We start from the raw sequence: 25,643 nt of genomic DNA on the forward strand, positions 1-25,643 counted from the left end.
GGCACTTTTGATATTTTGGGCAAAACACTTTGTTGTTGGGAAGATGCTTCTTGTATACATTGTAAGATCCATTCTTAGCTTCAATCAGGTGAATGAGAGTAGCAGCCACTACTACAATGAGAGTAGCATCCCACTGTCAGTTCTGACAACCAAAAAATGTCTCCACAGTTTGCTAAAAGTTCTCGTGTGTGTGTATATGTGTGTGTATGTGTGTGTGTGTGTGTGTGTGGTGTTAGTGGTGATGGTGATGGTGGTAGAGAAGGAGGAGGAGGAAGAGGAGGAGTATTCTCCTTCATTGAGAACCAGTATTCTCGGTTTAAAAGATACATCTTTAAATTATCCACATTCTTTCTTTAATAATATTATGCCACTTAATATATCACCTAATAACCTTATGACAGAGCTGGTGATATAGCTCAGTTGGTAGGTGCTTGCCTTGGATGCACAAGGCCTGGGTTCAATCCCCAGTACCATAAAAAAATTTTAAATCTCCCATTTTAATGATGTGTCACACATTTTATTTCTCTGTATCTTTTTAACTTCATAGTCCATTACCATTTTTGCTTAGTTTACAAATAACCTAAAGTGAACAAAATAAGAAAATAATTCTTTATATTTACCTTCTCTTTCCAGTGCTCCTCATTTATTTTTTGCAGATGCAAATATTCACTTGGCATTTGTGTTCCTGATTGAGGAACTTCCTTTAGAATTTCTAGTTTCTGCAGGTCTGCCTTCTCTACAGATTTTTAAACATATTATTTTTAGTTATTTTAAAATCTGTGACCATTTCAACAACTGAATCATTTCTGATTCTATTGATTGCTTTTTCTTTTGGCAGAGGGTTGTTTTTTCTTGTTCTTTTGTGCACGCCTCATAATTTTTGATTTACTGCTTGTGGTCCAGTACAGAGGACTAAGGTGACTCTCTTCTGCTGCTTCTGTCAGGCTATGTGTGTTGGAGGTCGAGTCAGGTGTATTGGGCTGAGCTGCGTTTGTGGGTTTTATCATCATTACACAGGACCATAGGACTCAAATTTCTCCAGTTGGTTGTCATTCCCTTGTGGTACTAGAGTATATTTTTCTACGTTCTGTACCACAGAGGGACTTTTCTTTGTGCTGTTGTTGTTCTCCCAGTGATATGCTGTTGCTTGGGGGCAGGGTGATAGTCATTTTGGTTCTGGGCATTGGTGTTTGGCCTTTTTCAGCATTCATGCCCTCTCTTCCTTGTAGCAGTCAGTCTCTGCTATGTATTTGTGGTTGGTTGTGGACAGAAATATCCTTCCCCTCTCCTATCCATGATAGGTATTTCCTTGGGATTGGTACAGGATCCTTTACCCAGTTCCTTTTCCTCTTCCCCTCCCTTTTGCCATGTCTCATTGCTGAGTGTTTTTCTATACCCCTTTTCCTCCCTTCCCCAGAAGCAGAGGCATTTTGCTCCTGTTATTTGCTGAAGCAGTGGATTTTGTCTTTGAGCTTGAGGTGAGAGTTTTCTGATTTTTCCCTACTTACTTGAGGGGCCTTTTTATTTCGGCCTAACCTAGGTTCCTCCTGTGCAATTGCCCTAAAGATGCAGGACTAGGACTCTCACTTCCTGTCCTATTTCTAATCTCTTGTGTGAGCACTCAGTTGAGGCAAGCAGAGGATCTTCCAATTGAGTGGAAATTTCCTTGTGCCTGGGGTCCTTATCTATTCCAAACGGACACACTAGTTTACACTTGATCTTTAAGAATTTGTTGAAGTTGGTAACCAATTTCTTCTTATACATGTCAGCCATTACTTTTTCTGTGACTTGCCTAAAGTGAAAGTTTGTGTGTACTGTCTTTTCCTTGGAGGAGCTTATCTTTCCAAGGAGAGGAATAACATTTACTTGGAATTTTATAAGATTTCTTTGGTAAGAATTAACTTTACTTAGTTACCTTATAACCTCAATTTTTTGTTAGACCAAAAGAAGTTTTGACTTTTATATATGTGTGTGTGTACACACACACACACACACACACACATCCTTTTCTTTTTTTTTCCTAGTTAGAGTGGGAATAACATTCTTTTGTGAATTTTTGCATTCTATGCAAAAGTGGAACTACTTAGAGTTCTTGACAAGCTATGCTGTTATAAACTTATGTTTGTGTTTTTCCATTTCCTTCATCTGCCTCTTGAGTATATTCTCATTTAAGATTGAACCCAAGGGGCTACATGAAACGTTTTTTTTTTAAATGAGGTAACTTTTTTTTAATAGCTTTATTTTATTCATTTATTTTTTTAATGTGGTGCTGAGGATTAAACTTGGGGCCTCACATGTGCTAGGCAAGTGCTCTACCACTGAGCCACAACTCCAGCCCATGAAACCTTTTTTGATTCTACTAAGTAGAATGGAACATTTCTATACTTGTGTGTCATGTTCAATGTGTTATGTTTTGTGGGACCTTTTGAAATTGACACTCAGTGAAGCTGGGCAGTTTTTAGATTTTGAGGCCCATCACCCTGAGAACTGTCCTTCTATTTTTAGAGTTTTACAACTGGAGAGTTGATAGGTTTTAAGTAGAATCATAGAGTAAGCTTGAAATAAAAAATACATTAACATTATCAATAGCCATCCTACTGTGCAGTAGAACACTAGAGCGTCATTCTTCTAACTGTAACTTAGCACCCAATGATCAATCTCTTCATGTCCCTCCCTCTCCTCTATTTTCCCCAGCTTCTGGAAACCACAATTTTACTCCTAACTTCTATGAGATCAACCTTTTTATATTCCACATATAAATAAGATCATGCTTATTGTAATTAATATAATGATGTTCATGTATCTACCACATTATCTTTATTCATTCATCAGTTGATGGGTACTTCAGTTGTTTCCATTGGCTGCAGTAAACATGGGAGTGCAGATATTTCTTTGATATACTGATTGCATTTTCTTTGGATATATATATATATATATATATATATATATATATATATATATATATATATCCAGAAGTAGGATTGTTGAATCACATGGTAGTTCTGTTTTTAATGTTTTTGAGGAAGCTGAATACTGTTTCCTATAGTGGTTATACTAATTTACATCCCTCTGACCCCTGGCAGTGTGTAAATGTTCCTGGTTTTTCTGCATGATTGCCAGCACTTATCTTTTCTTTTTTTGATAATAGCTATTCTTTTTTTAATACATATTTTTTAGTTGTAGTTGGACACAATACTTTTTATTTTATTTATTTATTTTTATGTGGTGCTGAGGATTGAACCTAGGGCCTCATGCGTGCTAGGCAAGGGCTCTTCCACTGAGCCACAACCCCAGCCCCCCCACCCCCGGCCCCCCCATAATAGCTATTCTTATTGAAGTGAAATAATAGCACATTATGGTTTTGCATTTCTCTCTTATTAGATATGTTGAACATTTTCTCATATAGTTGGATGTTTGCATCTCTTCTTTTGAGGAATGTCTATTTAGGTCTGTTGCCCATTTTTTAATTAGGTTGTTTTGCTTTGCTTTGTAATTGAGCTTTTTGAGTTCTGGGTATTAACCTCTTGTCGGATATTAACCTCTTATATGTTAGAGTGGCAAATATTTTCTCCTATTTTTGGGGGTTTTCTCTTTACTCGTTTTGTTTCCTTTGCTGAGAAGAAGCTTTTAAATTTGATGTAATCCCATTTGTCTATTAATAATAAAATAAAAAATTTGTGAAATCACACCATAGGTCTCTGTGCTGTTTGGTTTATATATTTGTTACTCTTGAACTAAATTATTTTCAGAAACAAGATTTTAAATTCATAGAATAAAAAAATTCATAAAATATAATTTTAGGAAATGAGATTGTTTATACAAACTGGCATATATTTATACAGTGAAATATAGAACTATAAAACAATGAAGAAACATACCCTGACATGGAAAATTATCTAGGATAACTAGGTAAAAAAAATAGTAATGTGGAAAAACTGTGTAAAAAGGCAGGAAGAATAAGACTATGTTTTCACTTAAGTATATTTGCATAAAAAATTGCTAGAAGGATATACATACAAGAAACTGTAATCTACAGTAAGCAGGGGAAAAGTGGGCTACTTGTGAAGGCAATGAGACTTCTCAAATATATGTTCCTTTTTATATCATCTTGATTTTTGAATCAGGAATTTATGTATTCAAAAAAATTAAAAAGAATAAACATTAGTATATGGACACTGAAAGATAACATGAAGATTTGCACAGTATTTCAAAACTGATTAAAAAGTGATGGCCTTTGAAATAAAAACTGTGTGTGTGAGATTCCTTTATTTTACATGAGCCAGAATTTGCTAAGAAGAATGCATAGAAAATTGCAAAAGACAAGGTTTTTATGAATCTGGCTTCAAATAAAGAAATAAATAAAAAGGGCAACTTTTAAACGTAATTAGAATAGATACTGAGGCCACTTCTTCTGGGGTGACTTCAGCAGCTCTGATGAGTAAGATTCATAGTTACGAGCTCCTTGATATACTCCAATTTGCTACATACCTTCTTTGGGGATCTAAATTTTTTTCTTCCTTCCTTCCTTCCTTCCTTCCTTCCTTAACAGCCAGTTTCTATCTCTTGTCAACTTTATTTGTCTATTAATATTTTTAGTTTTTAATTAGCATTTTTGTTACCTGTAGTAATGATAAGACTAGAAATTGGCATTTCTTAATTAACTCAAGCATCTATGTGATACTCTTTGTATGTTTGCAGGGAACAGTGATGTGTCACAGTATCTAAAATCTGTAATGATTTCAGTGGCCTAAATGTGTCTTCTTTTTCTCAATGTAGATCTATCCATGCTAATGGAAATGTAACTGGAACTGACTCTGATGATAAAATCAAGGACCATCAGACAAGATCATGCACTAGGAAACTTTGCTTCCAAATGAAGGCACCAACATTTAGAATTTCTGCTTATTCTAAGGTATTTGAGGTACAATTTTAATTTTATTTGACTCCTTGCCAGTCATTTTATAATGTTGGTTTCTGTATATTGTTTTTGCAAGTTTAAAAGTTCTTGTATGTTAGAGTGGCTAGCTAGAGAAGAGTTCATCTCTTCCCATGCTCTGCCTGCAAAAGAGAAAACATCCAGATTTTATTTATTTTTATTTTTTATTTTTTGTACTAGGGATTGAACTCAGAAACACTCAACCACTGAGCCACATCCCCAGCCCTATTTTGTGATTTATTTAGAGACAGGGTCTCACTGAGTTGCTTAGTGCCTTCCCATTGCTGAGGCTGGCTTTGAGCTCGGAATCCTCCTGCCTCAGCCTCCTGAGACACTGGGATTATAGGCATGCACCACCGCACCTGGCCAAACATCCAGATTTTAAAGAGCGAAATTCCTTATTATTAGAAAGTATGTCAGTTATAAGAAGTGTATTGAGTAAAGATTAAGACTCAGTAAATTACACTGGAAAAATCGTAATTAACAAATCTCAATTTAATACTTATTTTATTTATGTTATGACCCTGAGATAAGCAGCAGAATTCAGCATTTTGACATTCTGCCTACATGTTATCAGGGACCTTACTTTAACCTTTAGTTTTAGTGTCATTCATTCATTTTTTTTTTTTTTTTTTTTTTTAATGTGGTGCTAAGGATTGAACCCAGTGCCTCACATGTGCTAGCAGGTGCTTTACACTGAGTCACAACACCTGTCCTGTCTTTTAGTTTTGTTTGAAACATTTCTCCCTTTTTTTCCCTAAACATTCATTGTTAGGGTTTTCCATTCACCAAGAAGTATCCCTGTTAATTCCCATAAGCTATCCCTATAGAACCTTTGGGATCTGATGGATTAATTTCACTTGGACCAGAAAAGCAAGATACATAAACAGTTAAGTGACTTTTCCAAAAAGGGGTGGATCTCTGCTTTAAACACTACATAAAACATCTGGAAACAAAAAGAAAATGTAGTGTCAACATAAAATAAAATAATTCTCTTATTTTTCTGACACATAAATTCCAAACAGGGTAGAATGAGGTATTTTACTTAAAAGCAAAATCATTTTTGTTTTCACTGTATTTTTCCACATGGGTAAAACGGATGGAAAATAGATTGGGGGCAGGTCAAAGTTGGTTGTTTTCTCTGTATATGTTTAGAGAGTTTTTTTTTTTGTTTTGTTTTGTTTTTTAAAGAGAGAGCGAGAGAGAGAGAGAGAAGAGATAATTTTTTTAATATTTATTTTTCAGTTTTTGGCGGACACAACATCATTGTTTGTATGTGGTGCTGAGGTTCGAACCTGGGCCGCACGCATGCCAGGCGAGCGTGCTACTGCTTGAGCCACATCCCCAGCCCATGTTTAGAGAGTTTTGTAAGTTCATATCTTATTAGACATTTTGTTCTGTTTTGAGAGGAAAATATCTAAAGCAATAAATTCCAAATTAATAGGAATTCATGTAATGTAAATCCTAAGGACTGCCTTAGTTAAAATAAATGGATCGCCTCCTAGAAGGTGATGGTGCTTTTTTTTTTTTTTGATGACTGAACTCAGGGACACTTACCCATTGAGGCACTCCCCCAGCTTTTTTTTTATATTTCTTTATTTAGAGACAGATTTTCACTGAGTTGCTAGGTGCCTTGCTATGTCGCTGAGGCTGGCTTTGAATTCACGAACCTCCTGCCTCAGCCTCCTGAGCTGGGATTACCAGCATGTGCCACCAGGATTTGTGTAGAAGAAAGTTCTCTTGTATCAGGTAACAAATGAACAGAGCTAGGTTGCTCTGATGACAAGTTTTGAAATTTTCTCTGGCAGCTAGTAGATGTATTGCACTTTTCTAGGTTTTTTTTTTTTTTTTTGGTGTCATTTTGAAACAAGTAGTAATGATGATTAAAAACAATTTGTCTTATTACCAGAACCAGTTTACTTATTTATTTAAGATATGTCATTCCTTCTTTCTTTCATTTAAGAACATAAATAGAATGCCTAAACTTTGCAAACAATGATTCTAGATTTGTGGAAGGATATAAATTATTTTATAATTTCATTATGAATGAAGTTGAAGACTTCTTTTACTCAGAATATTTACTCTGGAACTAGAGAGACTAAATACACCCATTTGAAAACACTTATGTGCAGTCATAAAAGGAGCACATAAAATCATAATTTAGATTCTCTTTCTAAGTAATGTAGTTAAACACTATATTCAAGCCTTAAAAAAAGGTAAAGATTAGGAAATAGGGATTCTGACCAATTAAATTTGCTGAATAAATGGTTGTGGTTGTTAACCATTTGTGGTTTTACTTATAAAAGTGTAATGTATCCTAAATTAGGTTACTTAAATTCTTTTTATTTGTTGGTGGGGGGCTACTGGGGATTGAACTCAGGAGCACTTGACCGCTGAGCCACATCCCCAGTCCTATTTTGTGTTCTTTTAGAGACAAGGTCTCACTGAGTTGGTTAGTGCCTTGCTTTTGTTGAGGCTGGCTTTGAACTCGAAATCCTCCTGCCTCAGCCTCCTGAGCCGACTTAAATTCTTAAGGCAGGCATTTTAAAAAAAATATTTATTTATTTATTTATTTTAGTTTTCGGCGGACACAACATCTTTGTAGGCGGTGCTGAGGATCGAACCCGGGCCACACACATGCCAGGCGAGCGCGCTACCGCTTGAGCCACATCCCCGGCCCTTAAGGGAGGCATTTTTTAAAAAAATATTTTTTTAGTAGTAGATGGACATATTACCTTTATTTTTTATTTATTTACTTTTATGTGGTGCTGAGGATTGAGCCCAGTGCCTCACACATGCAAGGCAAGCACTGTGCCATAGACATTTTTAATTGATCAATTTCTTATTCTCCTTATTCTTTTCTAAGCTTTTACAGAGTGATATCCCCATACATATATGTTGCTTTTCTTTTTTAAAATTAAGAAAATTGAAAATGTCACAATTTGTACTTGGAAAACTTTACATAATACATTTGTACCATATATTTTCTTGTGATTTTTTTGAGATGAGTTTAGATTTTGAGATTATGGAATTTTGTTGTTTTTGGAGGATTAGAATAAAACAAATCAGTATTTGAGAGGATGAGTTAATGCCCTAGAATACGTGAAAGTTTCTTTATCCTGTGTCTTTATCATGTTAAGTTGTCAGCCTTTAAAAATATTTTGTGAGGATTTGATAAAATATTTGAACACAAATTTCAGCAAGTTATATTAAGGAAATGGGTATCCCTTTGCTATAGTTTTCTTTGTGATATGATGGAAAGAGCGCAAGCTTTACTTCTACTTAGTGCTATCTTGAGAGAATTGAATTTGTATTTCTTAGTTTTTTTTTTATAATAACTAATGTTTAGGATTATGATGAAAAATGAAACAGTGGTATAAAACAATACACATTAATGCTTTTTGGTGTGACATTCATGAATGTTATGGCTAAAGACAGAGGAGAACATAGTAACGAAGTATCATTCAGAGGTTTCCTTCTCAGCAAAAACAGGTCGGCTCACACTGCTACTGAGAAGCTTGTAAAACCAGTTTCAAAGTTAATGACAAATATTATGCTTGGAGAGAAAGTAAAACGAGCTTTTGGCAAAAATCCCTTATCAAAGGCATACCATCTGGAAAAGCAATTGTCATGCGTATGCTAGTGGATATTTTGTTTTTCAGCTGAAGTAAAGCACTGATGTACTGAGAACATACCAGCACTGCATGTAGGTTGTGTTACTGTTTATCACTGAAAAATCACTATAGCATAAACATTTTTTGTTTTTATATTGTTTTCTAGTTGGTGGTTGGTTATTTTTTATTTTTTCTGAACAATTATAGCTTTGCAGAGTCTCATTGGTTCCTTCTGATCAAAGCACCAACAATTTGAGGCGTACAGGCTCTTTTTGACACCAGGCTATCAATTCATATCCTACTTTTTTTCAGAGAGAAGAAATGCCATTCAGTAGTCTGACTTTTGATCATGATTTAGTATTGGAGAAAAGAGTAAAAATTGTGAATATAAGCGATCTTTTTTTTTTTATTTTTTATTGTTGGCTGTTCAAAACATAATATAAGCGATCTTGGGCTGCATAACCCACATCTTTTCAGAGTTTTGTGAAGAAATGGTTAGCAATGATAGTGTTCTGCTTTTCCATAGTAATGTGTGCTAGCTGGGAAGTGTTTGCATTGTTGGTTAGTTGGTTTTTTTGTAAAACAAAATAAATATTTATTACTAATAATGTCATTTATATTATTTCAAGGGGCATAACAATATTTTAAGTAGTCTGAACTTTTCATTTCAAGTCACAGTATCATGAGTTTTAGTTTAGGATGAGATATGAGGAATTTGCAAAAGTCTGGTTTATGGCATAAAATAATTCAATCTAAGAATTTAATCACTTGCCCACACTTCATAATTTTATTAAGTTATCACAGAAAAATGATTTTTTTGTGCATATTTAAAAATTATATCCAAATTTTGCTGGGCATGGTCGTGTACACCTGTAACCCAGCAGCTTGGGAGGCTGAGGCGGGAGGATCACAAGTTCAAAGCCAGCCTCAGCAAAAGGGAGGCACTAAGCAACTCAGTAGTGGGACCCTGACTCTAAATAAAACACAAAATAGGGCTGGGGATGTGGCTTAATGGTTTAGTGCCCCTGTGTTCAATCCCCAATACCTCCACCCCCCCAAAAAAAATCAAAATTTTGAAATGTAACACAAATATTTTCAAGAACCAAAAAGCAAGCAGAGAGTAGATTAGGAATCTTCACCCCCCGACAAGTCTCTCAAGTTAAAGAATTTAACTTCCAGTTTTGAGTAGGGTATGCGTTTCCCCTCCCACTCCCCACTTTCAATGGAACGCTGAAAGAAGACTTCAGAGAGAAATCTTGTTATAATTTCTGGATTCATGTTCCATCATAACATCTAGACTACAAAATTTTAATTTATATTTTGGAATTTAAAATTTAATAGAAATAAAGAATTAGAAAGAAACCAGCTGAATATGAAGATTGGTTTATGGTTTGATCTGATTCCAAACCTGGGGACTTATACATCTTTCAGTAAAGTTATCAAACAGTAATAGGGCTGTGGCATGACTCAGATGCATGATTGGGTGGCTCTGAGTGGCCAAAGATGAGACAACTTGAGTATCACTAAACATAACTATAATATAATGAATCACATCACAATACTTTATTAATTTTTTGGTACTAGGGATTGAACCCAAGGTACTTTACCACTGTGCTGCACCCCCAGTCCTGTTTACTTTTTATTTTGAGACAGATGTCACTAAGTTGCTGAGGATTTTGCTCAGTTACTGGTGCTGGTCTCAAACTTTGTCGTTCTCCTGCTTTATCCTCCTGAGTTGCTGGGATTATAGCACCATGGCCAGCTCATATTGATACTTTTTTATTTTTTTTGGGGGATACAGGGGATTAAACTCAGGGCCACATCACCACTGAGCTATATCCCCAGCCCTTTATTTATTTTTATTTATTTATTTATTTATTTTAGACAGGGGCTTGCTGAGTTTCTTGAGGCCTTACTAAGTTGCTGAGGCTGACCTCAATCTTGCAATCCTCCTGCCTCAGCCTCCTGAATTGCTGGGATTATGGTCTTGTACCACTGAGCCTGGCTTTGTAATGACAATTTTTATTTTTTAAAACTCATTGGCTTACTTTGGAGTATGTTTGGGAACCAGCTGTACTTCAAGGTAGCCAAATAATGGAGGAGAGAAAGTTTTTTTTTTTTCTTTCTTAGAAACATTCTAGTTAATAAATGAAGAAGGAATAATAGAGTAGATCATCATCACTTTGTAACGAATTCCTGGACCTGTGCAATGGTCATTTAGTGGCTGCTAGCATTACAGGATGACAGATATCCAGACATTAGATTTCCTTTGGTGAAAGTTCAAACACTGCCCATTAAGTCGCCTTGAAAAAAAACTGAACTTGAATCTGATCCAAATTTTAATAAGCATTTCTGACATAATCAGGGATATTTTAACCCTGACTGGATATTTGATGTTAAAGAATTAAGTATGTTGGGTATAATGAATATTAATGGATGCAAGCAAATGCCTCAAGTCTACTTAATTATTATCTGGAATACAAGGGAGGATTAAAGAAGATTGGCTATGAAGTTGTTGAGCATTGTTTAAGTTAGACACTTCTGAATTTGATATTGTGGGTGTTAGATGAGAAGAGGGATAGTTCTTCATAATTTTCCTGGGAAAATTCCATAAGAAAAAGGTACAAATATTTACATTTTTCTCTTGGTTGGCTCATAAGAATACACTTGAATTACATCTATTTAATAATCTGCTGAATTCTTATTTTTAATAAGTTCTTGAGTCCGTTGAGTGTAGAAAAACATTGCCCAGAACAGACAATTTTACTATATAGTGCTTATAGTTTACCAGGTGCTATTCTAAGTACTTTATACATTTTAACTCATTAGATCCTCATAAGAACTCTGATGGAGTAGATATTAACTTGCCAAAAGTTACTTAGCTGGTATGTGATAGAGCTGGGACTGGTGTCCAGGCTCTCTGACCCCTACAGTCTATGCTTTGCTAGTTTTTGTATCTCTTTTTACAACTTTTTTATTTATCTTTAATTTTCTGTGGTGCTGTGCATTGAACCTATGGGTACACTGAGCTACGTCATTAGCTCCTTTTTATTTTGAGAAATGAGCTTGCAGTCCTTCTGCCTCAATCTCCCGAATTGCTGGGGTTACGGGCATGCACCACTGTGCTTGAGAATAACTTTTATTTATAATCCCTATCTTCTAATCCTTATACCTTTTATTATTTTGCTTGTCTTGTTTGCTGGCCAAGGAGTTAAAATTTTTTATATGTAAAATCTTTATTTTTAGATGTTGATGACATTGATACCATATGTTAGCACCATGCAGAAAATGTCTATCTGTATATACATATATATGAATACTTAAAGGCATATCAAACATATGAAAAATCAGCATTGCAAAAATTATTTTATATGTTATATAACCTTACTGTGCCATTTTCAGTGTGTGTTTTCTTTAAATATTGACACATTCATTTTAATTCTTATCAAGTTAGAGCTATTTTCTTCTTTTACATATCTAAAACTCAGAAAGACTGATTAACTATACTGTGGCCACATAGCTAAAAATACTGTTGCAGAGACTCAGTCAATCTTACCTGACTTTACAACTTAATGCTGTCCTTTTTTTTTTTTTTTACTGCACTCGAAGGTTATAGTCTCTTAATTATCCCTCAAAAAAATATGTGAAGAATGCTAGTGGAAGCATATTAGGAAGTGCAGTTTGTGACCCAGTTCAATTAAAACAAGAGGCAGTTTTCTTTCATATTGTATGTTGGGGCTAAAACAAATTATCCTACTTTGAGACAGTATCATTTTTCTCAACAACTGTTAGAATTTTATCTTTCTACCTCCCTATGCTCCAGTATAATAAATGAGTTAGATGGGAAAGATGAACCCATTTGGAGACAAGCATACAAACCTATTTCTGACATTATCTCCCAAGAACAAATGTTTTTACTTTGCTTTACATTGTTAAAATGAACACATAAAAATAATGTGTATATGGGGCTGGGGATGTGGCTCAGTGGTCGAGGGCCCTGAGTTCAATCCCCGATACCCCCCCACAAAAAAAAAAAAGTTATCAAAATATTAGGGCTGGGGACATAGCTCAGTTGGTAGAGTGCTTACCTTTCATGCACAAGGCCCTGGGTTCAATCCCCAGCACCACAAAAAAAAAAAAAAAAAAAAAATAATGTGTATGATCTTAAATATCTGTCTTGATGGTTAAATCTCAGAAATTAATGAGTGGTAAAATACTATGAAAGCAAAACCTCTGGAAAACTGCCAGGGAATGCCTAGATGTTGAAGTGATTATAAAGCCACACACAGGTATGGGATATTTGGGTGTACATTGGCTCCAGGGAGGCATACACTTTCAGATCTCCAAATGACTGCCATGTGGATAAGAAAATAGCATGTGTCAGGTCATCCCACAAATCAAGGAATCCAATTTTTTTTAAAATATTTTTTTTAGTTATACATGCAAACAATATCTTTATTTTGTTTATTTATTTTTATGTGGTGCTGAGAATTGAACCCAGGGTCTCACACATGCAAGGCAAGTGCTCTAATGCTGAGCCACAACCTTTAAAAAAAATTTTTTTTTAGTTGAAGTTGGACACAACACCTTTATTTTATTTTTATGTGGTGCTGAGGCTCAAAACCAGTGTCCTACTTGTGCTAGGTGAGCATTCTACTGCTGAGCCACAACCCCAGTTCAAGGAATCCGATTTTTTAAAAAATATTTTTTAAGTTGTTGAGAGGCCTTTATTTGTTTATTTATTTGTTTATATGTGGTGGTGAGAATCGAACCCAATACATCACCCATGCCAGGCAAGTGTGCTACTGCTGAGCCACATCCCCAGCCCAAGGAATCCGATTTTAAGACCATTTTTACTTGCAGTTTAGATTTTGGAAGTGGTATAATTGTATTCCCTAATACTTAGGGAAATCCAGAGTTGAGTTGAGTTTACTCTCTTTACAAATACAAGGTATTCACTAAGAATTATTATAGCCAGAAACCAAAGAATAAACTATAACAGCAACTATTTTTTAAAAATTATTATTATATTTCCCTGCTGATTTGTAAAGCAGCCTTTTTATGGCTCATTTTACTTTCAATTACTTGTTGATTTTATTAGTCCTATTTGGTGGATTTCTTTGAGTCTTAGATAAAATTACTCCTTCCTTTCCTTAACTCCCATATCTGTTATGTAATTACCTCCTACTTGACTTTATATAGGCCACTTGAGATAAAATTAGGCAATGCCTTTAGTACCCTGTTTAGCACATAATACTTATATAGTAAATATACCTTTTGGATTTTTAAAAAAACTACTTCATTCTTTTGTTTTAAAATTGATTTTTATTCTTCAACTTTTAAATGGAGAGGAGAGAATATGGCTTAGTTACTTCAGTAAGTCCTAGGCCTGGGACAGGTAGGAAAAACTGTTGATAATGTGTTATGGTAGTTTAATGAGTAATCTCTGTGTTCTCTGTAGAGAGGTTTTTTTTAAATAGTAGTTTCTGAGTTTGAGATTGAATTGGTTCCCAATAGTACTTGGCTATGAGGAGATGGGACATAAATACTATAGAGAAGAATGTTGTATTTTATCCAACTCCATGGGTTTTTGATTTTCTCTAGCTGACTGCAGAGGGCATGATGATGTAGTGAGATAGCAAAGTAGGAGGCCCATGGACTCTAGTAAGAAAGAAAATTTGATTTTATCCCTGAGAGAATTAGTTATAGCTGTACACAACCTATGGAAGGTTTTCATAGCTAGTTAAAAATTGTAATATTTTTCTCTTTCACCATCCTCAACCCTCCACAGCAGCTGCACCTGTTCTTTTGTATAGCAGAAAACTGAAGCAACCTTTTAATATATCCTTTAGTGGTATTTTTGAAGATGATATGAGAGTGTTTGGAAACTGAAGACTGTAGAGGCACAAAAGATTCTTTCATTTTCCAAAGGACAGTTATAATTATTGTGTGATGGCACAGCTATTGAAGTTATAAAACCAAGGAAGAAGGAGAAATGGAGGGAAAGTGGAAATACTGGGGTCAAAATTATATTGTTATATCATGGGTATACATAAATATGTAACAATGAATCCCAGCATTGTGTGTATAATTTTTATATTTGTAATGAAATTTTATTGAGTAACTGCATAATAAGTATTACAAATGATAAGAGAGATTTTAATTTAGTACATAATTAGGAAACTACTGAATCTGCAATTCTAGGGCTGGGGACCAATAATCTGATCTAACAACTTTTTTTTTTGACATTGCTGTTTTTCTTTTCTTTTTTAAAAATTTATTCTGATTTGTTATACACGATGGCAGAATGCAATTCATTTCACATTACACATATAGAACACAATTTTTCAAGACACTGATTATACCTAGAATATTTTTACACCATTTGTGTCTTATACATGAATACTTAAGATAATGATGTCTAACTCCTTCTTCCATCATTTCTATCCCATTGCCCCCTCTTTTCCCCTCCTTCCCCTTTACCCTATCTAAAGTTCCTCCATTCCTCCCAGGCTCCCCCACCAATTGCCATTATGCATCTGAGTTCTCATATCTAAGAGAATATTCAGCTTTTGGGTTTTTGGGATTGGCTTGCTTCACTTAGCATTACATTCTGCAGCTTCATCCATTTACCTACAGATGCCATGATTTTATTCTCTTTTAATGCTGAGTAATGTTCCATTGTGTATATATACCAACGTTGCCATATCCATTCCTCTACTGAAAGGCATCTAGGTTGGTTCCATAATTTAGCTGTTGTGAATTGTGCTGCTATAAACATTGATATGGCTGTGTCCCTGTAGTATGCTGTTTTTAAGTCCTTTGGGTATAGACTGAGGAGAGGCATAGCCAGGTCAAATGGTGGTTCCATTCCCAATTTTCCAATGAATCTCCATACTGCTTTCCATATTGGCTGCACCAATTTGAAGTCTCACCAGCAGTATATGAGTGTGCCTTTACCCCCACATCCTTGCCAACACTTATTGTTGTTTGTATTCTTAATAGCTGCCATTCTGACTGGAGTGACATAAAATCTTAGATTAGTTTTGATTTGCGTTTCTCTAATTGCTAGAGATGTTGAACATGTTTTCATATGTTTGTTGATTGATTGTATATCCTCTTCTGAGAATTGTCTGTTCAATACCTTGGCCTATTTATTGATTGGGTTATTAGTTTTTTTGGTGTTTAGGTTTTTGAGGTTAGTGCTCTACCTGATGTGCTTGTGGTAAAGATTTGCTCCCATTCTGTAGGCTCTCTTTTCACCTCACTCATTGTTTCTTTTGCTGAGAAGAAGCTTTTAGTTTGAATCCATCCCATTTATTGATTATTGATTTTAATTCTTGCACTACAGGAGTTTTATTAAGAAAGTTGGGGCCTAAAAACTGACATGATGGAGATTTGGGCCTACTTTTTCTTCCATTAGGTGCAAGATCTCTGGTTTAATTCTTAGGTCCTTGATCTACTTTGATTTGAGTTTTGTGCATGGTGAGAGATAGAAGTTTAATTTCATTTTGTTACATGTGGATTTCCTGTTTTCCCAGCACCATTTGTTCAAGAGGCTGTCTTTTCTCCTATGTACATTTTTGGTGCCTTTGTCTAATGTTAGATATGTGAAGTTAGTTGAGTTAGAATCTGTGTCCTCTATTCTGTGTCATTGGTCTACAGGTATATTTTGGTGCCAATACCATGCTGTTTTAGTTACTATTGCTCTTTAGTATAGTTTTAGGTCTGGAATAGTAATGCCACTAGCTTCATTCTTCTTGTTCTAGGAGATTTCTGGTGCAATGTTTTGGGTCTTCTAGGTATAGAATCATATTGTCAGCAAATAGTAATAATTTGAGTTCTTTTTTCCCCAATCCGTATCCCTTTATTTTCTTTCATTGTCTGATTGCTCTGGCTAGAGTTTTAAGAACTGTGTTAAACAGAAGTGGTGACAGAGTGCAGCCCTGTCTTCTTCCACTTTTCAGAGGAAACGCTTTCAGTTTTTCTCTATTTAGAATGATGTTGGCCTGGGGCTTAACATAGATAGCCTTTACAATGTTGAGGTATGTTCCTATTATCCCTAGTTTTTCAAGCGTTTTGAACATGAAGGGATATTATATTTTATCAAATGCTTTCTCAGCATCTATTGAGATGATCATATGATTTTTATCTATGAGTCTGTTGATGTGATGAATTACATTTATTGATTTTCGTATGTTGAACCAACCTTGCATCCTGGGATGAACCCTACTTGATCATGATGCACTAACTTTTTGATATGTTTTCATATTTGATTTCTCAGAATTTTATTGAGAATTTTTGCATCTATAATCATTAGAGATATTGGTCTGAAGTTTACTTTCTTTGATGTGTCTTTGTCTGTTTTGGAATCAGGGTGATGTTGGCCTCATAGAATGTGTTTGGAAATGTTTCCTATTTTTTCTATTTTATGAAACAGTTTGAGGAGTATTTGTGTTAGTTCTTCTTTAAAGATCTTGTAGAACTCAGTTGTGTATCCATTCGGTCCTGGGCTTTTCTTGGTTGGTAGACTTTTGATGGCATCCTCTATTTCCTTGCTTGAAATTGATCTGTTTAAATTGTGTATATCAATTAGTTTATGCATATCATATGATTTAGTTTATGCATATCATATGCCTCTAGAAATTTGTTGATGTCTTTGATATTTTCTGTTTTATTGGAGTACAAATTTTCAGAATAATTTCTAATATCTTCAGTATTTCTGTAGTGTCTGTCGTGATATTTCCTTTTTCATCACTGATGGTAGTAATTTGAGCTCTCTCCTTCTCTTCGTTAGTATGGCTAATGGTATATCAATTTCATTAATTTTTTTCAAAGAACCAACTTTTTGTTTTGTCAATTTTTTTCAGTTGTTTCTTTTGTTTCAATTTCATTAATTTCAGCTCTAATTATTTCCTGTCTCCTACTGCTTTTGGGGTTGATTTCTTCTTCTCTTTCTAGGGCTTTGAGATGTAATGTTAGGTCATTTATTTGTTGACTTTTTCTTCTTTGAAGGAATGAACTTCATGCAATGAACTTTCCTCTTAGCACTGCCTTCATAGTGTCCCAGAGATTTCAATATGTTGTATCACTGTTCTCATTTACTTCCAAGAATTTTTTAATCTCCTCCTTGATATCTTTTGCCACCCAATGTTCATTCAATAGCATATCATTTAGTTTCTTGGTGTTGGAGTAGCTTTTATTTTTTATTTTATCATTGATTTCTAATTTCATTCCATTGTGGTCTGATAGAATGCAGGATAGTATCTCTACTTTTCTGAATTTACTAAAATTTGCTTTGTGGCATAACATATGGTCTATTTTAGAGAAGGATCCATGTGCTGCTGAAAAGAAAGTATATTCACTCGTTGATGGATAATATACTCTATATATGTCAGTTAAGTCTAAGTTATTGATTGTATTATTGAGTTCTATAGTTTCTTTGTTTAGCTTTTGTTTGCTAGATCTATCTAGTGGTGAAAGAGGTGTGTTAAAGTCACCCAGAATTAGTGCATTGTGATCTATCTGACACTTGAACTTCAGAAGAGTTTGATTGATGAACGTAGATGCTCCATTGTTTGGGGCGTATATATATATTTGTAACTGTTATGTCTTGTTGATGTATGGTTCCTTTAATCAGTATGAAATGTCCATCTTTATTCCTTTTGATTTACTTTGGTTTGAAGTCTACTTTATTTGATAAGAGGATGGAAACCCCTGCTTGCTTACTTAGGCCATGTGAATGGTATATTTTATCCCAACCTTTCGACTTCAGTCTATGGACATCTTTTCCTATGAGATGAGTCTCTTGAAAGCAGCATATTGTTTGGTCTTTTTAAAAATCTAATCTACCGGCCTTTGTCTTTTGATTAGTGAGTTTAAGGCATTAATATTTAGGGTTATTATTAAGATATGATTTGTATTACCAGTCATTTTTGTTTATTTTTTGGTATTTAGCTTGACTTGGCTTCTCCGTTGGTTGGCTTTTCTTTTATTGTAGTTCTTCCCTTTGCAGATTTTCATTGTTGTTTTTCATTTCCTCCTCGTGGAATATTTTGCCAAGAATGTTCTTTAGTGCAGGCTTTCTTGCTGTAAATTCTTTTAGCTTTTGTTTATCATGGAAGGTTTTTATTTTATCGTCAAATTTGAACCTTAATTTTGTTGGATATATGATTCTTGATTGGCATACACTATCTTTTAGAGATTGGTATATGTTGTTCCAGGATCTTCTAGCTTTGAGAGTCTGGGTTGAAGAATCTGCTGAGATCTGAATTGGTCTTCCCTTATAGGTAATCTGATTTTTCTCTCTTGGGGACTTTAAAATTCTGTCCTTATTCTGTATGCTAGGCATTTTCATTATAATATGTCTTGGTGTAGATCTGTTGTAATGCCATACATTTGGTGTCCTATAGGCCTCTTGTATTTGACTTTCCAATTCATTCTTCATGCTTGGGAAATTTTCTGGTATTATTTCATTGAAGAGATTGTGCATTCCTTTGGTTTGAATCTATGACCCTTCCTCTATTTCAATAAATCTTAAATTTGGTCTTTTGTTGGTATCCCATAATTCTTGGATTTTCTGTTCGTGTTTTCTTACCATCTTCACTGTGAGATCATTTTTATTGTATATTTTGAATATTTTGACTTCATTGTCTGAGGTTATGTCTCCCAAGTGGTCTAGTCTGTTGGTGATGCTATCTATTGAGTTTTTAAATTGGCTTATTGTTTCTTTCATTTCGAGGACTTCTGGTGTTTTTTTTTTTTTTTTTTTTCAGTATCTATCTCTTTCTTGAAGTAATCTCTTGCAACCTGTTATTTGCTCTCTTATCTCTTTGTTGGTGTGATTGATGTTCGCCTGAATTTGTTCTCTTAACTCTTTGTTGGACTGATGGATTTTTGCCTGTATCTGCTCACTTAGGTCACTCTTTAATTCCCAAATCATTTTACTTATGTATATCCTGAACTCCCTTCTCTGACATTTCCTCTACTTCACTATCTATGGATGTATTGTCGCAGTGTCTTGGTTTGTTTGGGGTACTTTTCTCCCTTGTTTTTTCATGATGTCTTTGTGTCTTCCTCTCTTGCAGTGTAGATTCGAGGTATTACAGCTTCTGCCCTATTGTCTTATACTGTGCATACAGGTTACCAATACCTCAATTTTAAGGGAGAAATCAATATTTTAGCACTCAATGAACCCATTGTACAACCATATATCAGTTAGCTTCTATTTTTACATTTATAATTTTGTCACTATAAGCAGAAATGAGGAGTTTGGTTATTTTAAACCATATAATCAAAAGGTTTGCATAATGGCTTACAGATTCTGATGGTGGACGGGGGGACTGGGGAATTGGCTGAGATGTTTATGAGATGGGATGTGAGAATATGGATGTATTAGGTTATATGACAAGTGAGAAGGTAATCATAGGTAGTTGGCTGTTAGTAGGAGAAACAAGACAGGCAACTCTATGCAAGACTCCCTGTTACCTCAGCAACAGGATAACTGTTAGCACCCCTAGTGAAACCTCTGGTGCAGCCCAGCCACAGGGACCTTGGTGACATCTTGCCAGGTCCTTATTGTTGTCTCTTGATAGAAGCGGCGATATCTCAGTTTCATGGTGGTGGCAGCCTCAAGCCTGTGTGTTTCCTGAAGTTGGGCTGTGGAGCCACACTTTGGTGAATAAGGAACCCCAATGTGGGGTGGCTCTCAGCATGGACGCCGGGTGGCTCTGTCCTGGAACTCCTGGCCACCGTAGTGTGGGGTGGGCAGGCTCTGCCTCCACAACTTCAGGCCGAGGTGGCGTGGGATGGGCAGGTGGGCTCTGCCTCCCCATTGTGTGTAATTATAATGCATCAGTAAAATATGGAAAAAGTAAGAGAGAAAAAAGATGGATTATATTAAATTCTGTTTAAAAATCAAAAGAAGACAAGTCAGCAAATTAAAATAATGTTTAAAGTGACAAAAGGAAATTGCATAACCAGTTACTTGATAGTATTAAAGAGGAGGATTTAATTTTAGGGGACCATTGGTTATTGGTAAGAGTTTTTGTGAAAAACAAAATAAATGTGTGTGACGGAAATTCACTCTCTTATCTGAGCATGAAAACCTTGAGGGGAGAAATGAAATGCTCTTCAAACTAAATCTGGATGCTATGGAAGCCAGAAGATAATATGCAAGAATGAGCATAATTAAGAGGCTTCTCGATTTGACTTCTGTCATCGGTTACTTGGTGAAGGCATTGACATGGTTATTATTCTGAAGATGATCATAACTGAGGAGGCATAACTAATGTGGTCTGTAGAAAGCGTGGGATCAAGTGAACTGAAGAAAAAGAAAGCTAATAGGAGGAAGACAAAAATATGATAATGGTAATAGTAGCTAACATTTAATGATTACTATGTTCAGGCACTATGATAAGACACTAAGTATGTATGTATGTAGTGTATATATATATGAATGAATGAAATAGTGTCTCCCTGTGTTTCCCAGGCTGGCCCATACTCCTGTGCTCAAGTGATCTTTCTGCCTCAGCCTCACAAGTAGCAGGAAGTATAGGCATGTGCTGCAACATCTGGCTGACACTTTACATATGTGTTCATATTGTCCCAATTACCATGTGAGGTGTAAGTTATTATTGCATCTATTTTATATCTAAGGAAACAGTTATAATAAAACTTACCCATAGGTTAACTATGGGTAAGTTTTATTATAATAAATAGAGTTAGGATTCATCCATCTGTTTCTCTTGGGATAAAAACAAGTTTCCAGTCTGGGCCAAGTGAATTATTCTTTTAGCTTAAAAAAAACTGCAAAAGGTAGAATGGGAAACAAATGACTGAGATAGTTCACTAGCTCAGTGTAGGTTTATGATGTGATGGGGCTTCCAGAAAGTTATTATAATCACTTGGTTTTAGAATAGTATCTCATACGTGTGAGATCATAGTGGTTAATATGCTACTTTCTAGTCAAACCACATTTTGCTATTTAAAAAAAAAGGGGGGACGTTTTATTGATTTTGACAATAGTGGAGTTTTTTGTTTGTTTTATTATGTGTGTGTGTATATGAGAAGTGGTGGTGGTGGTGCAGTGCTAGGGTTCAAACCCAGGGCCTTGCCAGTGGCACTTGATTTGGAGTGAATGTTCACATATTTTATTTATTTTTATTTTTTAAATTTTTTTGATTGTACTAGGGATTGAAATCAGGGTTTGTGCTTACTAGGTAAGCACTCTCCCACTGAACTATATACCTCCAGACCCTTATTGTTTTAAATTCAATCAAAAATAAACATGGAGGCTTGGGGTAAAATGCAGTGGTTGAACATTTGCCTACCATGTGCAAGGCCTGCAATCAGTCCCCATAACCACATACAGACACATATAGACACAAACACACACACAAATAATAATAATAAAATAAATGAACATAAAGATGTTTAATATGGGAATAGTTAGCTGTTACGTTTTTGAGATTTTTTTGGACATTTTTGAAATTAGAAATTTCTTACATTACTAAGAAATAATCTTTGCCTATTATACATCTAGCAGAGAAAACATAAAGTTAAATTAGGTCCAAAACTGAGAATCTCTGTCCTTACGTTTGTGTGGAAAAAGATGGACTTAATGCTAGTGAAGACTTCAAACCCAAAGAAGAACAGTTTAACACCTGCATTGCTGATAATGGGATTTATTTAGTTACCTTTCGTTTAAATTTGAGATTAAATATACTTTTCCAGTTGACCACAGAACATTTAAAAAAATCAATTTTAGATTAAGCCACAAAGGAAAACCTCAGTAAATTCTAGGAAAAAACTGAAGTTTCTCTCCCCCCCATCATTTATTCATTTAAAGTTCTACAGTAGAACTTTAAAATGTGCAATTCTAACCACTTGGAAAAATCAAAGAGAAATCTTTCTTAAATATTTAACAGTAGATAAAAAGTACAATAACTGTTTTTTTTTTTAGCAAGCTGGAATATGATTTAGGCTAAGAGTAATACTACGTTTAGAAGTAAATTCATAATCTTAATTAACTTCATTGTTGATAAAGAAATGAACAGATTACTCAACTTCACAAATTAGTAAAAAGAACAAACAAGACCCAACAAAATGAATGCCAAGGAGAAAGGGAGGATATTAAGAGAGATTAAAAAAAGGAACGAATGGATGAAAAACAACAAGAAACCACAGAAATATCTAAAAGGTATTTCTTAGGATTAAAAAATAAATGGACAAATATATGACAAATATTATCATGGAAAGGCTCAAAAATTAAAATTAAAAGAATAAAATAGATAAAAGTAGTAGAGATTTTTCTTTTTTTTAAGAGAGAGAATTTTTTAATATTTATTTTTTTAGTTTTCGGTGGACACAACATCTTTCTTTTCTTTTTCTTTTTTTAGAGAGAGAGAGAATTTTTTAATATTTATTTTTCAGTTTTCGGTGACACGACATCTTTATTTTATTTTTATGTGGTACTGAGGATCGAACCCAGTGCCCCGCACATGCCAGGCGAGCGCGTTACCGCTTGTGCCACATCCCCAACTCCAGTAGAGATTTTTCTAAAGTTGTCAGAGAGCACTATTATTTGAAATCTTTCTGATATGAATTAGGCAATACCCAACCTAATTTAAGAAAGAGAAAATCTGAGTAAACTAAAAATTATGAAAGGAAATTTAAGGGGATTTTCTCCAAAAACTGGCTCTGGGACCAGAGTGTTTGCCAGTGAATTCTTTCTAGCTTTGAAGGCATATATAATACCTATGATGAAAAATGTAATACAGATTATACATATTTCGGTGTTTGCAAGTTAACTGTTCAATCTGCTTTCAATCTTATCCATTTCAGGTATTGTATTTTTCATTTCCAAAAGTTTCATTTGGGCCTTAAAAATGTCTTGCTCTCCTCTTCCACATTTCTTGCACACTGAGCACATTTATAGTAGTTCTTTAAATATGTCTGTCAAGTTCTGTCTCTGTTCTGTCAGTTCTGTGTCTGTTGTTTCTTTTGATTTGTTATTCTCTTAATCATAGGTGATGCTTTCCTTTTTTTTTTTTTTTTTCTGTACCTGGTAAATTTTGATCAGGTGTCAGACATTGTGAGTTTTCTATTTAGTGCTGTATTTTCTTGTATTTTTAAAAATAATTTTGGTCTAAGTTTTGGTTTGCAGTTGAATTTTCTGAAATTAATTTGATGTTTTTGAGACCTGCTTTATTTGTAGGAAGATTTGTTAGTCCAGAGTAGAGGGCATCCTTTCCCCCCATACCCAATTTAGAAGTCGATTTCCTACTGAATATGTGATATCTCATGTGTTGTGAGGTCCTTTCAGTCTATCCTTTTTTGGCGTTGTGGGTGGGGGGGGTGTTGCTGAGAATTGAACCTGGGGTCTTGTGCATGCTAGGCAAATGTTCTACCACTGAAAGAGATCTCAACCCCCTTTTCACTCTATCAAGTGAGAATATAAATTCTTCATAGCTTTTTATGAGTTCCGGAAATTCTTTTGCCTATTTTTTTTTTAAGTATCCTTTTCCCCAAGCTCAGGTAGTTCACATGACAAATTGGACCCTGCTTTACCTTTCCTTCTCTTAGGAATTCCATTGCTGCTCTGACTGTTGTCCAGTACCTGAAAACTGTTTTTTCATGTTTTATCCAGTTTTCTGTTGTCTAACCTGGGAGGATAAATCTGATCTGTTACTACATCATACCTGTTTGTGGAAATTCTTATCTTTTTCATTTTTCTTTTTTATGAGTTAGATGTGGGCCCAAGTAAAAGAATTCAAGGCACTAGTTGGTAAGTACTTAGTGTTTTGAGTATATTTATTTGGCTTACCTATAACTGAGGTAGAGGAGTCTCTAGTTGGCCTGTGGTCCAAACCGTTTGATAATAATAGTGATTTTTGACTGACGTAATTCCTTGCCTTTTTACTTTCTTGAACCTATTGAAGTGGTAGAGTGGTTGGCCAAGAATTATGATATTTGTGGGTGAGGGGTTGTAGCTCAGCGTAGAATGAATGAATAGCATAGGCAAGACTCTGTGTGACCAAAATAAATAAATAAGGAGAAAGAAAGTGAATAAATAAATGAATTGTATTTTGAGTCTTGGTTAAGTACCACATAGCCTTAGTAAGTTCTTAGTACTCTCACCTTTAACTGAATTAAGACCTATAGTTATTTGCTTTCCCCTAGCTATTTCTATCTGCTGTTATTTACTTCTAATTTTATGAGGGGGTTTTAAATTGTATTATTAGCTAGTTATCTTACCAGTTGTCCTTTTTCAACTAAGTTGGGTTTTCTTCACATGTCATGCATGTTTCTGCTTCACAATAACCTAGGATCTTGCAAAGATTTGATCTTATGTATTATATCTTTAATTTTGTTACTTGCTTCTCTGTACTTGCTATTTTGTACTTAGAAATGAATGAGTGAATAAATGAGAAACTGAATAGACAAATATATTCATATATGTACAGAATGAATTTTCTTAAATCTAAGACTATGAATGATCAGTGCAATAGATTTACTATATTTTCATGAAAAAAAGAAAATATACTGTTTATTTTTTAAGAAAGTCTTAAAGTACACATTTATCCATATTTCACCGTCTTCTTTGGTATCATGAGATTGATTTGAATCTTTTTCCATGTTCTGACTGTTGCTTTGCCTCACCTGTGTTTGCTTTCTTAATCTTTATATGTTATGATTGTCAGTAAAATTCTGAGTTATTTGAGAAATATTTGGAATTTAATTGCTTTCCTATTTTGTCTAAACTTATATAGTTTCAGTTTTTCTATAGATAAACCATGAGTTAAGTAACTTCCTCTTTGAGTCAGCTGGAAACTTTCGACAGATTGATATCCAGCACTTGGGTGACAGTACTTTGTAAAATGCAAATTGGTCACACCAGTATCTTCCAGCTCTGATAATTCTGTGATCTATTTTAAGAGACTGCAATTTCTGCTGCCTTTAATTGCCCTTGCTTGGTTTGAAATGGACAACTTTTGCATCATAATAGCTTTTTTATTTCAGTGCTTTATCACAATTCAGTCTTTCTGGAAACATTTTCAAGCAAGTTAGGCTTTCAAATTTAAGTTAAAATC

General features: G+C 34.7%; 1 protein-coding gene across 10 annotated transcripts in view; it reads left to right on the forward strand.

The window, feature by feature from the left end:
- The window catches only part of Ncoa1 (nuclear receptor coactivator 1), a 253,377-nt gene that overhangs the window by 57,502 nt on the left and 170,232 nt on the right, over positions 1-25,643 (forward strand). For 7 of the 10 annotated variants that reach the window (XM_046441367.2, XM_046441369.2, XM_046441370.2 and 4 more), the window contains exon 2: positions 4,777-4,912. Coding sequence is in view for 2 of the 10 variants with exons in the window: in XM_058578392.1 (XP_058434375.1) it covers positions 6,288-6,303 (16 nt within the window). In the remaining 8 variants the exon portion in view is untranslated. Of the gene's footprint in view, positions 1-4,776; positions 4,922-6,181; positions 6,304-25,643 lie in introns of all 10 variants that reach the window. The other 3 variants (XM_058578392.1, XM_058578391.1, XM_046441371.2) reach the window with 3 other exon arrangements.

Source organism: Marmota monax, unplaced genomic scaffold (assembly GCF_021218885.2).
Source record: "Marmota monax isolate L192 unplaced genomic scaffold, Marmota_monax_Labrador192_F-V1.1 WCK01_AAM20220418_F8-fsc00010, whole genome shotgun sequence".
Lineage (NCBI taxonomy): Eukaryota > Metazoa > Chordata > Mammalia > Rodentia > Sciuridae > Marmota > Marmota monax.